At 50.4% G+C, this 14,918-nt stretch overlaps 1 protein-coding gene across 1 annotated transcript in view; it reads left to right on the forward strand.

Moving 5' to 3' along the window:
• The window catches only part of Xkr7 (XK related 7), a 28,367-nt gene extending 18,074 nt beyond the window's left edge, over positions 1-10,293 (forward strand). The window contains exons 2-3 of the mRNA XM_034493688.2: positions 2,703-2,905; positions 4,015-10,293. Coding sequence (XP_034349579.1) covers positions 2,703-2,905; positions 4,015-4,970 — 1,159 coding nt within the window. The 3' untranslated portion in view covers positions 4,971-10,293. The remainder of the gene's footprint in view (positions 1-2,702; positions 2,906-4,014) is intronic.
• The last annotated feature ends 4,625 nt before the right edge of the window (positions 10,294-14,918 follow it).

Consider the following 14,918-nt stretch of genomic DNA (forward strand, 5'->3'; position numbering starts at 1 on the left):
CTGGGTCCAGCCCAGCAAACCTCAGCCTATTCCCCTGGAAGGGCATGGGCTCTCATGGCCTCTGTACATCTGTCCATTCTCCTGAATGCCCTCCTCCCCTGCTGTCGAGCGCGAGTGTGTGTGAGTGTGTGTGTGTGATTTACTTATTTGCATTTTATCTACATGGGCGTATTATCTGCATGTATGTTTGTGCAGTACCCACAGAAGAAAGCACTTGATCCCCTGAAAATGAAGGCACAGACAGTTGCAAGCTGCTATATGGGTACTGGGGATAGAACCCAGGTTGTCTGAGAAAAAAGCCAGTGCTTATGACCAACAAGCTGTCTCTCCAGCTTCCCATGACCACTAGTGTTTTCACTGTATTTTATTTGACTTGTTTTTTTTTTTCCCAGACAAAGTCTCTTTTCATAGCCCAAGCTGGCCTTGAACTTGTGGTCCTCCAGACTCAACCTCCTCCCAAGTGTTGGGATTACAGACAATGTGTACTTTAAAACTGAAATCAAGCCAGGCAGTGGTGGCGCACGCCTTTAATCCCAGCACTTGGGAGGCAGAGGCAGGCAGATTTCTGATTTCGAGGCCAGCCTGGTCTACAGAGTAAGTTCCAGGACAGCCAGAGCTACACAGAGAAACCCTGTCTTGAAAAAACAAAACAAAACAAACAAAACAAACAAACAAACAACTGAAATCAAAACCAGTGATTCCTATAGGAAGGGAGGTAGGCAGTGGAGGCAGAGGGATTAGGAATTCAAGACCTGAGCTAAGTAAAGAGTTTGAGGTCAGCCTGGGTTACATGAGAATCTACCTTAAAAACACACAAAACAAATAGAAAATTAGCATGGTGTCACATGCCTGTAAAGCCAGCACTCAGAGAGCAGAGGCAAGCAGACTGGGAGTTCAAAGACATCCTTAGCTACTTATTTCTAGCCCAGCCTAGGCTACCACAGATACTATCAGGAAAGAAAGAAGAAGAGAGGGGGTGAAGGGAGGGAGAAACTATTTCTTGCAGAAAACCTTCCCTTGACTGCCCCTCTTCCTCGACAAAGTTTTTCATCTCGCTCTCATGGAAGGGTGAGATATGTAGGGACATGAACCTAATACAGAGTTAGATTGAAGCTTGCCTGCTATATGACTGAATGACGTTGGCTGCAGGAATCCTATGTGTGTGGTGGGGGGCAAGAGACTCAGAAAAATGGATGACACGAGGAGATGACATACCATGACTCATCAGAAGAAACACAGTCCAATCCTAGGGCAGCAGGCAAGCGAATAGCTCCTTTCCCCTCCTGGTTATCAGGTGTCATGTTGGGGATGTGTCAGCAGCATTAATTGGGGCCAAGAGGACCGAAAATTTCATGTTCTTGGCCACATTTTGGGGAACACTAGCTCTGAGGTGTCAGAGCCACCAAGCCCACCCCTCTCATTATCATCTGGAGGCCTTATAGTGCCATGGCTCCTTCCATGGGCTGTCAGCACAGTGTGTATAGAGTTGGTCCCCTGGTTCCAGTGTCCTAGAAATGCCAGCACTTTCCTATCCCTAGTGACTCCGTTCGAAGATCAGGCAATAGGTCACTGGATCTGTGTCGGACACTCTCCATCTGTTTTCTGGGGAGGCCACTTTTAGAGAATTTCTCTGTGGTTTGGACAAAGAGCATAACCTGCCATATGCATCAAAGTTTCTCCTGGACTGGGAGAGATAGGTTCTATGGTCCCAGTGAGGTAACTCAGTTCCTCAAACCCCGTGGACACTGCTCTTTATCATCCACCCTCTCTCTCTGCTACTTCAGAAGGAATGAGGACTCAATAGAGTAAGTTAGAAATAGAGTCGGTAATTGAACTCAGACCTTTGATCTTTCCCTTCCTGCTCCAAGTTTGGTGGAGCCATTAAAGTCAACCAACTTACAACTATGCATCCATTCATCTGTGAATACGTGGACTGCGCACCTTATGTGGTAAGAGCCGAGTGTGCTGTACTTAGCAGGTGATCACTGGCCTGGAGCTCACAGCTGGGAGAGATGTGTGTCTAGCTAGGAAGTTCAACCCGCTGTGGGGAGGGCTGTAGCGGAAGAGGATGGGAGCGGGCTAGGCTGAGGGAGGCTCCTAACTCGCGCACATGGTCAGTAGAAGCCTGATATTTGAAACAAGAGCAAGACTTACCCAGGTTTGGGAATGAGATGGGAATGGAGTAGGGGCGGGTGAGGGGGAGGGTCTGTTCCAGGTAAAAGGAACAGCAGAAGTGTAAAAGCCAGGTGGTGAGAAGGACCATTAAATGCCTGTGGCTTGTGCCAAGCAACTATGAAGTTTGTTGGGTGAGCAGCTTCCCCGAGTGGGTCAGGATTCGGGCCTGGCACCATCTGTGATCCATAAAGGAAAACTATGAAGGAATCTCTTCAAAGTTTCCAGTAAGAAGCGATGTGGTCTGTTCATGACTACCTGGAATTGAGTTCTGATTCTGCTGTGTGACCTTGGGCAAATGCTATGGTCTCTGGCTCCCAGTTCCTTCCTCTAAACTGGAGATGAGGACAGGACTAGGCAGAAGCTAATGGGTGCACTTGGTGCTCTGCAACCACGCCCCGCAGAGCCTACTTTGCTGCCGCGGTGTAGATCCTGGAGGTGGAGGACTTGCCCTGGCGCGCAGGCGGGAGGCTAGGGTAGGGAAAACACAAAGCGGAGGAGCCTAGACCAGAGTACCACCTCCCTTGCAGGTACCTGCGCGCCCTGTACCTGGGGTTGCAGAGCCGCTGGCGTGGAGAGCGGCTGCGGCGCCACTTCTACTGGCGGATGCTGTTCGAGAGCGCGGACGTGAGCATGCTGCGTCTGCTGGAGACCTTCCTGCGTAGCGCACCGCAGCTGGTGCTGCAGCTCAGCCTGCTGGTCCACCACGGCCGAGAGCCGGAACTGCTGACGGGTGAGCCCCACCCACCACCCGCTGGCGCCTAGGGATACCATGGGCCTGGCTCCCAAGGCAGAGATGCTTGCCCAGAGTTTAGGGAATCACACTGCCCTCACCACCCTCTAGGCCTCTCCAAAACTCCCCTCCCATCTGACTTATCACTTCCACTCTGACACAACCCCTCAGATGCCATGGACTCCTCTCTTTCTCTTCCCTATTTCCAGGGCAGACCTGCCTCTGCCCTTCACTCCCTCCAACAAAACTTAGGCCCCCTGAGGGAGCCCTCTACTGACTATGTTCTACAAAGTGTTTGCGACCCAGCCTGCACCCTCTAGGGACACCTTGCTTTACAGACCTGTTCAGTCACCATCAATTTCCAGAGAATCTATCTACCTATCCCTTCACTGGATGTCCTGGTCTCCTCGCTTGTAGCAGGTCCCGTTCACGCCAACACTGCCCCTTCTGAAACACTTCAGTCCCAGACAGTCAGTGTCACAGAAAGCCACATCACCTATCTCTAACGCAGCTCATGGGCAGGCTTCCTGCGCCCCCATACCCCCAGGCTCCTTAACCCATCCTCAATGTCTCAAGACTCCATCACTAGCTCCAGGCCCCTCAGGGATACCTTCTGCTCTCTCTCCAGCCCAGAATGCAGAGTCCCACGTGGGATTTCCCCCCTTAGTTCTGCCTAGCTTTACTTGCCCCTCCATACCCAGTCTCATATCTTCTAATGGTGTCCTGACTCCTTTGTGACCTAATGATACCTTCTTGACCTCCTCTTCTACTCCCAGAGTCCTGGACTCCCATTTCACCCTCCACCAAGACCCCTGAATCCTGTCTACACCCCACACTAGAATCCTAGACTTGATGCCTATGAAGATCAAAATCTCCCTTTATGCTCCCACACCCAGGAAAGTATCCAGCCCATTTCCCCCACCCCACCCCCATACCTCCATATCCTTGTCCTTGAGGAACCCCCCACAACCAGACCTTCCTCACACCTGATCCACAGACCTTCACACCTGCTCAGAACCCAGGTCCTGACCCAGCACCTCCTCCTCTCCAGACCCCAACCTGGACCCACCCCTAACCCAGCCCACCCCACCCCTACCCTGTCTCCACAGCTCTCTCCATCTCTGCCTCCCTTGTGTCCCTGGCCTGGACACTGGCATCCTACCAGAAGGTGCTGAGAGACTCAAGAGATGACAAGCGGCCTCTGTCCTACAAGGGTGCTGTGGTCCAAGTGCTGTGGCACCTGTTCACCATTGCAGCCCGAACCCTGGCCTTTGCCCTCTTTGCCAGTGTCTACAAACTCTACTTTGGCATCTTCATCGTAGCCCACTGGTGCATCATGACCTTCTGGGTTATCCAGGGTGAGACAGACTTCTGTATGTCCAAGTGGGAGGAGATCATCTACAATATGGTGGTGGGTATCATCTACATCTTCTGCTGGTTCAACGTCAAGGAGGGCCGCAGCCGCCGCCGCGTCACCCTCTACTACTGCATCGTGCTGCTAGAGAACGCAGCGCTCACTGGCTTCTGGTACTCCAGCCGCAACTTCTCCACGGACTTCTACTCACTCATCCTGGTCTGTGTGGTGGCCTCCAGTTTTGCGTTGGGCATATTCTTCATGTGTGTCTATTACTGTCTCCTGCACCCCAATGGCCCCATGCTGGGTCCCCAGGCACCTGGTTGCATCTTCCCTGAGGCCCCAGGGCCTTGTGGCCCTCCAACTGATGCCATCACAAGTCCGCCAAGGTCTCTGCCGAGGACTACAGGCACTGAGCGGGATGGGGCCGCAGGGGGAGGTGAGCGAGCGGGGACCCCTACACCACCTGTCTTCCAGGTGCGACCCGGTTTGCCTCCCACGCCAGTGGCTCGCCCCTTGCGGACAGAGGGGCCTGTCATTCGGATTGACTTGCCTAGGAAAAAGTACCCAGCATGGGATGCTCATTTTATTGACCGCCGGCTCCGGAAGACCATCCTGGCACTGGAGTATTCCTCACCTGCCACACCCCGGTTGCAGTACCGGAGCATGGGCACCTCCCAGGAGCTGCTGGAGTATGAGACCACAGTATAGGCGCAGTCGGCCTCCCAAAAGGGACAGGCTTGGCTGACCCCACATTGACCACAGTGTTGAGTCTGGATTTTTCAGGGCCACCAGGCTAAGTGGGAGTAGATCTTTGGATCCAAGAATGGTCCCACCATTAGGATCCCTTAGGGTAGAGGGCAACCCCGTAGAGGCCCTAGGCCTCATTTTAAACCCTGTGGCCCATTCTCTAAATTCCCCTGGACCAGGGCACAGGGCGTCAACTGGTGCTACCCCTCATGGACTACCCCACTCTCTTGGGGATGCCATATAATGCTTGGCACAGGGGTCTTAACGCTCCCTGGCCTAGATTCATCCCACATCATCCCTGGTGAGCCTGCAAGAGAGAAGGCACTGCCTGGGGCCCAAGTACCCCTCAGGGAGTGTGGAGGAAAGGCTGCTTTGTGATGGGAGGGGATCTCTGAGAGAAGGATGGAGAAGGCTGTTGGGGGTGTGGAATAAGTTGGGGGGAATCTCTGGACAGGGTTGGCACAGTTCCTGTAGGAAGCGGAGCTGGACAGAAGGAGAATTAGAGCAGAGAGTGGGGGAGGGGACTTGGGGATCTGACAGCACAGGTGTTGGCAGGATAGAGAACCCTGAGGAGTGAGGGCTCACAGCAATATGAAGGGTGGGGTGCCTCTGCTTGGGAGGTGCACTTGGGAGGAGTTCTATTATGGATGAAGTCTAGACCCCTCAGGTGAAAGGTCACAAGGTGCCATTTGTTCTAGATGTGCATATGGAATGTGCCCTCTAGAGGAAGGTCTTAAGCACAGCAGATAAAATGTCCAGGGAGATTGTGCCCAGCTCAACTGTAGATGAGGCCCCATAACCTCGCTCTGTCGCACTGAGAGAGGACCTGTTGGGGAGACATCTAGGTTCTAGAATACCTCTTGATAACATGTCCTATGGAGCTGCTGATCTTTTATAAGGATCAAGGGCCTGGAGCCCTGATGCTCTGATGTGGAAGATTCTAGCTTCTACCGTGGGTGGTGGGGGAGGGGAAGCATGAGTCACCTGGGATGCTCTAGAATGGGTGCTCTAATTCTAGGCTGCCAGGGCTTCTGGGAGTTCTAGATCCCCTTCTATGGCCCCAGCCCTATCTTCTCTAAAAGGAAATTGTCCTCAGGACACTTGAGACATTTCTGCTGCCAAGTGGTTCTCAGCTGGAAAAAAAAAATCTCTGGGGATGTGACATAAATTTTGGCTTCCTGCCACCCTGCAGTGAGGTTCTCTGGGGAAATATCTGGGAGACTAACTTGTTTTTGCCTCAAATCTGACAAGGCTCCAGGCCTGTGACCCATTGCCATGGTCCAGACATCTGCACAAAAAGGATCACTTATCCTGGGCTGGAACAGCCAATCTTGACTGGGATGCAAGATGACTGAGGAACAAGGAGTTTTGTGAAATAGAAGATGGAGTTCTAGGCAGAGCCTGGAGTCCCTTGTCACTCTCCTACACCAAGTGAGATAAGCTCACTGGAAGGGGACAGCCTGAGACTTTAGGGACAAGTGGAGATAGGGCTGGAAGTATGGTGGGCCATGAGAATCCTAGACTATGCAAATAAGAAGTATTTAGCACTCCCTGGCTCATTTAGCACTTGGAGGCTCAGGGTGGCAGCTACTCTCACAAGGTCCCATCAGTGCTGAAGTGGCAATGGTTGATTTTCTGAGGACACAGGGAGGGTTCCACATTCAGTCTCAGTGAGGCTGAGAGGGCACACACGAGCACACATCATACCCAGGACACATGCCATCATGCCTGGCACCATGGAGAGCTACATCTGTTCTGTCAGTGCAGAATGCTTTGTTTTATTTTTCTCCTGCCTCCCAGAAGCCCCGAGAGGCCTCCAGAGTGACAGGTAGCCCTATTCTGACCCAGGCCTGCTCTGAGGGAGTTACTCACTCTCTTTTCCCTCTAGCCAGGGCTAGCTTTGGAGACAAAGTCCAGGGCCAGCTATACACATGTCACAATCTGTGAGACAGAGCACCAAGGATGGGCCCAAACCCAAGCCACTTGTTTCTGCAGGGCTCATGGTGCCAGGAATTGTTATCACATTATTTACCTGACACTCTTCCTCTGTATGTGACACCCCCAACAAGAGCTATACACTCATCCACACATCAATGAGGTGACATCTAGGCTGCCCTTAACAAGTTATTTTATACCCTGCCCCCAGGTATAATAGCCCTGTGGATGCTCCATTCTCCAGCAGCCTACAAGGAAAGGTTTCATATCCCCTGGCTGGTTGCTGCAGGAGGCCAGGGCAGGCAAGGAACCAGGATGAGCAGAGCTGGCATGGCTTGAGGCCACTGGGAAGCCATGGCCATGCTTATCACTCTAATCTCACAGAGCTTTTCCCAGGACCCTGCCTGCAAGAAGATCTGGGCACCAGGGAAGGCCATGGACAGGTCCTCACCCCTCTCATTATCTGGACAGAGCTCATTTACCCTAGTATTACCCCCCCCACACACACCCCTGAGCTCAGGACCCCATCCTTCCTGGCTTGAGGCCTCTTGTTATTGGCCTGTGTTTTTGCTTCACTAGGGCAGAAGAATCCGAGTTGAGGAAGGTCCCATCTTTTTGGAGCTGTTTTTTGGTTCCTTTTTCTGACACAATCTACCTCAGTTGGTCTCTTTCCCCTGTCACAAGTGGACCTCTGGGGTCTGCCACTCCTGTTCCCAGACCATCAACCAAACCTGGATTCTTAGTTCTTCCCTTGATCCCTATAAGGTTCTTTCAGTGAGAGAGGGCTTTAGAACCACAACCTTAAAGGAAAGGGCTCCCAAATCACTTGTTCTTCACATCTATTATATAGGAGAAACAGAGAGGGCTACACATGTTCTCAAGATCACACAGCAAGTAAATGGACCCATACAGTTCTCCTGAGCATCAATAAAAGTTAGTTCTGTCTTCTTCAGGAGCAGCAGCTAATAGGACATCTTGGGAACAGAAATACTAGGCAGGCCCTGGCCTAATATCTAATTCTGAGTCCTTCCTTTCCTAAGCATGCCTCCTATTCCATAAACTTCAACCCTCAAACCAACTCCAGCTGTGCTCCTCAGACCTCCCCAGGCACCATGCATCCCTAACTGCACCTCCACTCACCAATGTACCATGTGCCTTGCAACGGTCACCCCAGCTGACAGCTTGGGCCTCTACCCTCCCCTGCAGGAACAGCCTAAAGATATGGGCTCAGTCCCTTCCTCCCATCATACCCAAATCTGCCTTATTCTCAGCCAGATCCCTCCTGCACCTGTGTCTCCCTGAAGTTTGTCACCTCGAGGGCTGGAGAAACAGAGACCCAGGAGGGGCAAGACTGAGAACGTGCAGATTCCCAGAAGAGAACCAGAGAGGCTCGGGAGAGTCATCCCCAAACACTCCTCTGAAGACCAAGGTTCTATAGACCCCTCCCCTTGCAGCTTGCCTGGGTTTGGGCTCTTTAAAGGCCTGACAGTGGGAGTAAGGTTCTCTGGGACAGGGTGCATGAGCATAAACTCAGATACGGCCAGAAAGGAAAGTGGGGTGGGTGGAGGTTTGAGAAAGCAGAACTGTGGAAACAGGCAGGAGGGTGTTCTGTGCCAATTAGGCAATAAGGTTTAGGCTTTGGAAAGCAACCTGCTGGCCACCAGTTTGAGGCTTCTGATGCATCTTCCCCTCCAGGGATGTCAGAAGCCTCTAGGACTTGGTTGTATCTAACCTAAATGTCACTCTGGTTGTCTGGAGGACTCCAGGTCCCTGACTGTTCCTAGCAAATGCTAAGGGGTCAGCTGCTTAGGATCTGGAGTCCTTTTCTGGTTTGGGAGCTCCTGATTCAGAGGGACTCTCTCCAAGTAGAGGGAGAATCTAGGCACAGGTTTCTAGCTTAATGCCAAGAGCCCCGATTCCATCCTCTGCGGCCTTACAGATCTGGCTTCTGCCTCCTTCCAGACTAAGCCAGATGAGACTGCAGGAGGGGAGATGAAATCTCTAGGCAAGTGTTTTGTGGTGTCCCAATGGAAGAACAGGGTGAGTGCCAATTCCCACAGGAAGCATGGGGTAGGGGCCTGGGTCCCCTTTCGAGTCAAGGACACTTCTGAGGCTTAGGAAACAGGACACGTGTGCCATTCTGGTAGGGACACTGAGTTCTAGCTTGCCACCAGTAGATGCAGGAGAAGAAGAACTGTATCAGGACACTGCTGGAGATGGGATAAGGAAGGACTACTCCATCCAGGTCTGATTCCTAGCAGCAGAGTCTCCAGGACGCAGAACTGTCCCCAAGCTAGGCCCCTTCCACTGTAACCTCACACAAAGGCCACCCGTGCTCAGCATCTCCGGCCTTTTTTCTATGCACAACTCTCTAAGAGTCCCCAGGCCAAGCCGGATGGTGGAAGCTCAGGATACCTGCAATAATGTTTAAGTGGAGGGAGTCTTGGAAACAAAGAGGGGGTGAGGATAGCCACAGAAGGGAGGAGGATATTCTTCATCCAGACAGACCTAACAGGACTCTTTCCCTGCCCCTCTCCTGTCTCGGTTCCAAACCAGACATAAGAAAGGGTCCGAAATAACCCCAGAGCCCTCAGGATTCCCTGAGGATTTTGTGGCTTGAGAACTTTTCCCCCTCCCCCAACAACAACGGCCACCTTAATAAAGCATTAATTTCACCACCATAAATTAGCAAGCTGGGCAGATTACAGACGCGTCCTAGTGAGGACTCATGTCAGCTTCCAGGACTCAAGTGTGAAGGACTTCTGCATTCAATATTGGATGGCTTAATGCAGAATACTCACGGATGCTTTGCCACTGTAGACCCTTGGGCGGGGCCTAGAACCCCCAAATTTGGCATCAGTGGCTTAATACCCAGTTACTTCTTAGTTTACAGAAGGGGCAGGCCCAGAGATGGGAGGCAACCTGCCCAAGCTCACACAGCAAGCTGGTGGTAGTCTAGGACTAGAGCCAAGGTCCCTTGGGAGGGGGATCCCACCAGAATACCTTCACCTCTGATACCTGCCACATGTCCACAGGAACCGCTAGCCATGCCTAAGGGCCCGACTTCCCTGTCAGCACAACTCCAGGTGACTCTTCCCCATGTTCTCCTTCCCCTCTGTGGTCAGTCCAAACTTCCACCCGCTTCTTAGCCTACTCCTCGGCCCACTTCCTGGTATTTACTACATCTGTGCCATTCCCAGCCCCGCAGCCCAACTTGCCCTTTCGAGCTTTCCCTGGGCAGGGAAGGGGCCACGCTGGGGCTTCTGTACTGAGACTTTTGTACACCACAGACTTTTTGTATATTTTTAATTTTGCTGCGACATGAGATATTAAAAGTCATTTCAGTACATTCTGCTTGTGTCCTGTTTGGTTGTTCTGGGCCAGGGCCAGGGGAAGAGAAAGAAGAACCACTTTCCGTCAGGATCATTTAAAGGCACATGAGTGGGAAAGAGCGGAACCTCTTGGTTGGCTAGACCTTCAATTAATCAACCAGACTCTCAGCCTGAATCTTCTGAGAGATTTTCTCCAAGTCCATTTTACAGAGAAGGGGGAAAGATAGGAGGTGGAAATGCACTGTTCCAAGGCCGAAGAAAGAATTCTTACAAAAGCCAGACTCAGCTCCCAACTCAACTGAAATACGCGCACTGTTTATGATGTGTGTGCCAAGGAAATATTTTATGCACTGTGACCCACACTCCAGAGCTGACCTTGGGGGCTTTGGTAGAAGAGATGCCTTCCTGATAGGGTTTCTACTCCCGATCTGCTGGGGATTGGGTACAATGCACTCAGTTAGGGGGGACACGCTACCACTGATCTGCACCCAACCCAGGGTTCCACTCTAGCATAACACTTCCCAAAATTCAGAGTATGAGAACCACTTGATCTTAGCCAAAAGGTTGAGAAGCGATAAAGTGGTTCACTTCAAATACAGGCTTCTGTATTTCAAAAGGTCTCAGCCAGGCATGGTGGCAGACCGTGGTGGAATCCCAGTGCGTGGGAGGTGGAAACAGAAAAATCAAACATTCAAGGCGGCTCGGGCTACATGAGCTCCTGACTCCAGAACAAAAAGATGTCTGGGAGCTTCTGGTGTGAGGGGGTCTGAAGGCCTCACTCTGAGGACCATTGCTTTATGTCCTCCTGTAAGCCCGGTGGTGCCCTTTTCTTGGGATAGAACCTCTCGTGCCTTCAGAATAAAATCAACCTTTTTAGCTGATGCCAACTTTGTAGAAGAGAAACCCTAAACACCATTTGAGGCATGAGCTAGTGGCACCCAGCACTGTGATGAACAAACCAGAAGCCCCCAAAACACAACCTAAATGGACATTTATTTTGGCTCACCATGTCCATGGCCACTGGGTTCCATTTGTCTCAGGGCCAGTGTGTGCCGATGCAAAGTATCATGGCAGGAAGTCTCTGGTAAGAGTACAGTGCCTTGTCTCGTGGCAGCCCAGAGGCTTAGAGAGATAAGGAGCTGGTTTCCTCCTCTTTGGCTTCTGCTCCTCCTGAGCTCCCAGCCGTTGGGCACTGCCATCTGTATTCAGGGCTGTCTTCTCCCTCAGTATCGATGCCACAGGAATGGAGTTCACAGACAAACCCAGAAGTGTGCTTGCAGTAGTTAAAGAGTCTGGTGTTTCCTGTTCATTTGTGGTTGGACCTAAGCTAGCTGGCACCAGATGTGCTTTCCAAAACAAACCAAGCTCTGGCCCACACGATGTGAATGGTAGAACTTGGAACTTAGTGCTACTTAAGGGCACCCCTTTGAAGGAGGGCACGGCAGTCTGCTCTCAGCTTATGACACTGGCTGAATAGACGTTTTACAATGGAGAGAGGAACCACTGTATGGAGCAAAGGCAGCAAGACAGGATGTGCTGGGTCCCAACACACATTACTGCTGTTCCTGTCTAGACTGTAGCCTTGACTGTTAGGATAAAAGATAAATTATCATATTGAGACCACTGTTATGTAGCTCTCAGTTATAGCCAAATGGATCCTGGTTGGTGTGTCTGGACTACTGGCTCCTAAGGGCAGGTTTTTGTCTGCTTTTGTTTTTACAAGTGTATTTCTCTGCATGTGTGTCTGTGTACATGTGTGTGCCTGGTGTCCAGAGGTCTGAAGAGGCCTCATCAGATCTCGTGGAACTAGAGTTTCAAGTGGTTGTGAGTCTCCTACACGAGTGCTGGGAAATGAACTTGGATCCATCAAGTGTCCTTACTGGCTGATATCTCTCCAGCCCCTAAAGAAAGTATTTTGAAAACTCACTAGAAATGTCTTCTTCCAGAATAAAAGACAAGAGAAGTGCTTGGTGCCACCTGACTGGTGGGCTTTACGGCTATGCTACTCTGAAGCCATCTTGCCAGTTATATTGCTTGCTAGTGTGCTCATGGCGTGATCCACAGACAGGGGAACATGACGGGGAAACATTTTCTCGCAGTTTTGTAGGCAGAACTGTGCTGGTTTCTCCTGAGGCCCCTTACCTTGGCTTGCAGATCCAGTGTCCCACTGCATTCTTAGGATTCTGTGTGTACGAATGTCCCTAGCATCTTTTTATATGTGTCAAATCTCTTCCTTTGCTTATATAGATCCTTGTATCAGTGGTATTTCAACTTAATTGTTTCTTCTAATTAAAAAATTCTTGGCTGGACATAGTGGTGCACACCTTTAATCCCGAACTTGGGAAGCATAGGCAGATGAATCTTTGTAAGTTCAAAGCCAGCCTGTTGGTCTATAGAGCAAGTTCCAGGACAGTCAGAGCTACACAGAGAATCCCTGTCTCAAAAACAAAACAGTATTTGTTTGTGTTTTTGAAAGATTTTTTATGTATATGAGTAATTCATCTGCATGTATACCTGCATGCCAGAAAAGAGCATCTGACTCCAATATAGATGGTTGTGAGCCACCATGTGGTTGCTGGGAATTGAACTCAGGACCTCTGGAAAAACAGGCAGTGCTCTTAACCCCTGAACCATCTCTCCAACTCTTGTTTGTTTTTACATTACTTCACATAGAACTTAGGGCTTCTTGCAGGCAAGGCAATGGTCTAACATTGAGCTCCATTCTAGCCCAACTCAATTATTGCTTTAGGAGACATATCACAGGACTGAGGCTATGGGTCAGTTGGTAGTACGTTTGCCTAGCATGCACAAAGGCCCTGGGTTCTGTCCCCAGCACTGTACAAAATGTAACCCCTGCACTAGGGAGATACAAGCAAGCAGGAGGATCAGAACTTACAAAGTCACCTTTGTTTGCATAGTGAATTCAAAGCCAGCCTGGGCTACATGAAACCCTGACATACATACACACATACATACATACATACATACACACACACACACACACACACATACATACATACATACATACATACATACATACATAGTGAATGAATAAATAAATACTTGAATTAAAAGCTCTATATCCAAGTACTGTTATATTTTGAAGTACCAGGGGTTGATGCTTCAATATGCAAACCTAGTGGCACATACAACTTATCTCAGCAAACAACAAAGTAGACAGGTATAAGCACGTTAGTGCCATGGGTAAGCTGCTCAGCTAACCAGCCCTGAAAACACTCTCAGACTTCTGCTGAGCCACCTGGGGTCGGAACTGGCTGTTTGTTGCAGTCAGCAGCACAACTCAGCACCACGTGTTTGCTCAAGCTGCTCCTTCTGCTTAGAGTAAGTAAGCTAGCCTGCATTCATCCCTCCTGGCTGAGCAGGAATACTCTCCTCACACAAGCTGCTTGCTGTGGAGCAGAGTTCTTCTAGGTAAGCTGCAACTGTTACATTCCCCCTCTCTGCCTAGGACTGCCATTGACAATAACCTCTTCTGCAGGTACAGGGTGATCTTTATAATCCACTCCACCGCAGTCCGGGCAGCTGACTCAACTGGGGCTGAAGCTCGGCTGCTGCACTGATGATGCTGACGGCGTGGCATTTTCTGGCTCTGCTTATCTTATTTTTGAATCGATGGCTGATTTTAGTGATGTGTGTTATCATTATGTGGCTGCTCCGTTTTGTCCGGAGAACAGCTTTCTGAGGAAAGCACCTTTATTATCCTGTGTTTAACACACGAGGACTCCGAGGCCCTAAGACGTGATGTAAATTGTTCAAGGTCATTCATGATTGAATCCTAGTGTCTGTCTCCGAATGATTTACTGATCAGATCATGGCTCTGGTGTGGGTTCAGCAGGCAACACAGAGGCCATTTTCTCTTTCTAGTCATCTCCTTGTCCTAGTTGAGATTCCAAGCAGTGACATTTGGTCCTCTTAGTGATCCTTAGAATAAAATAAGGTCCGAATTTATAACCAAGAAGGCTGAGGCCCAGAGACAGGAAAGGGGTTGCAACAGCCAGTTACGGAAGCACCAGAGACCACAGTCACAACCTACTATAATAGCAAGGCTAGAACTCTAGATTGGCTCGAGGGGTAATTAACAATTTTGATGCTCAGAGCAGAGTCAGGGATTGGCTGGCATATCCTGGTCTCTTTTCATTGGCCCAACGGGCAGAGTGGAGGTCTCATGTTTCAATGCTCAGACATGACTGGCAGGAAGCAGGGCCTTAAGAGGAAGAGGTTGTAAGTCTGGCACCAAATTGCCTGGACCATTTCCTTTCTGATGCATGGAGAGAGCTAGGAATGGCTAGGGCTGGGAGTCCTGTAGCTCCCACACCCAAGAGTGATGAGAGTCCAGATGTGGTATACCCACCCTTTCAAAACTACCATGCAAAGAGTCCCAAGCCCTGGCACCTGCTGTTTACGATCTGTGGCCTTGTGTCTTCCATACTACAGAGGAGCACTAGCAAGGGAGGTCTTTGGGGATCATCTTTCCACTGGGAAGGTAGGAAAGTTGAAACCCAGAGCTTAAAACATTTACTGCAGTCAGGGACACCAGCAAAGCAGTTTTAGACTTCTGGCATCCAGAACCCAGGTACTGTGGGAGATGTTCCTGGGCCACTCAGAACATCCCCAAGTGTGC

The sequence above is a fragment of the Arvicanthis niloticus genome, chromosome 2, assembly GCF_011762505.2.
Source record: "Arvicanthis niloticus isolate mArvNil1 chromosome 2, mArvNil1.pat.X, whole genome shotgun sequence".
In the NCBI taxonomy this organism is placed as follows: domain Eukaryota; kingdom Metazoa; phylum Chordata; class Mammalia; order Rodentia; family Muridae; genus Arvicanthis; species Arvicanthis niloticus.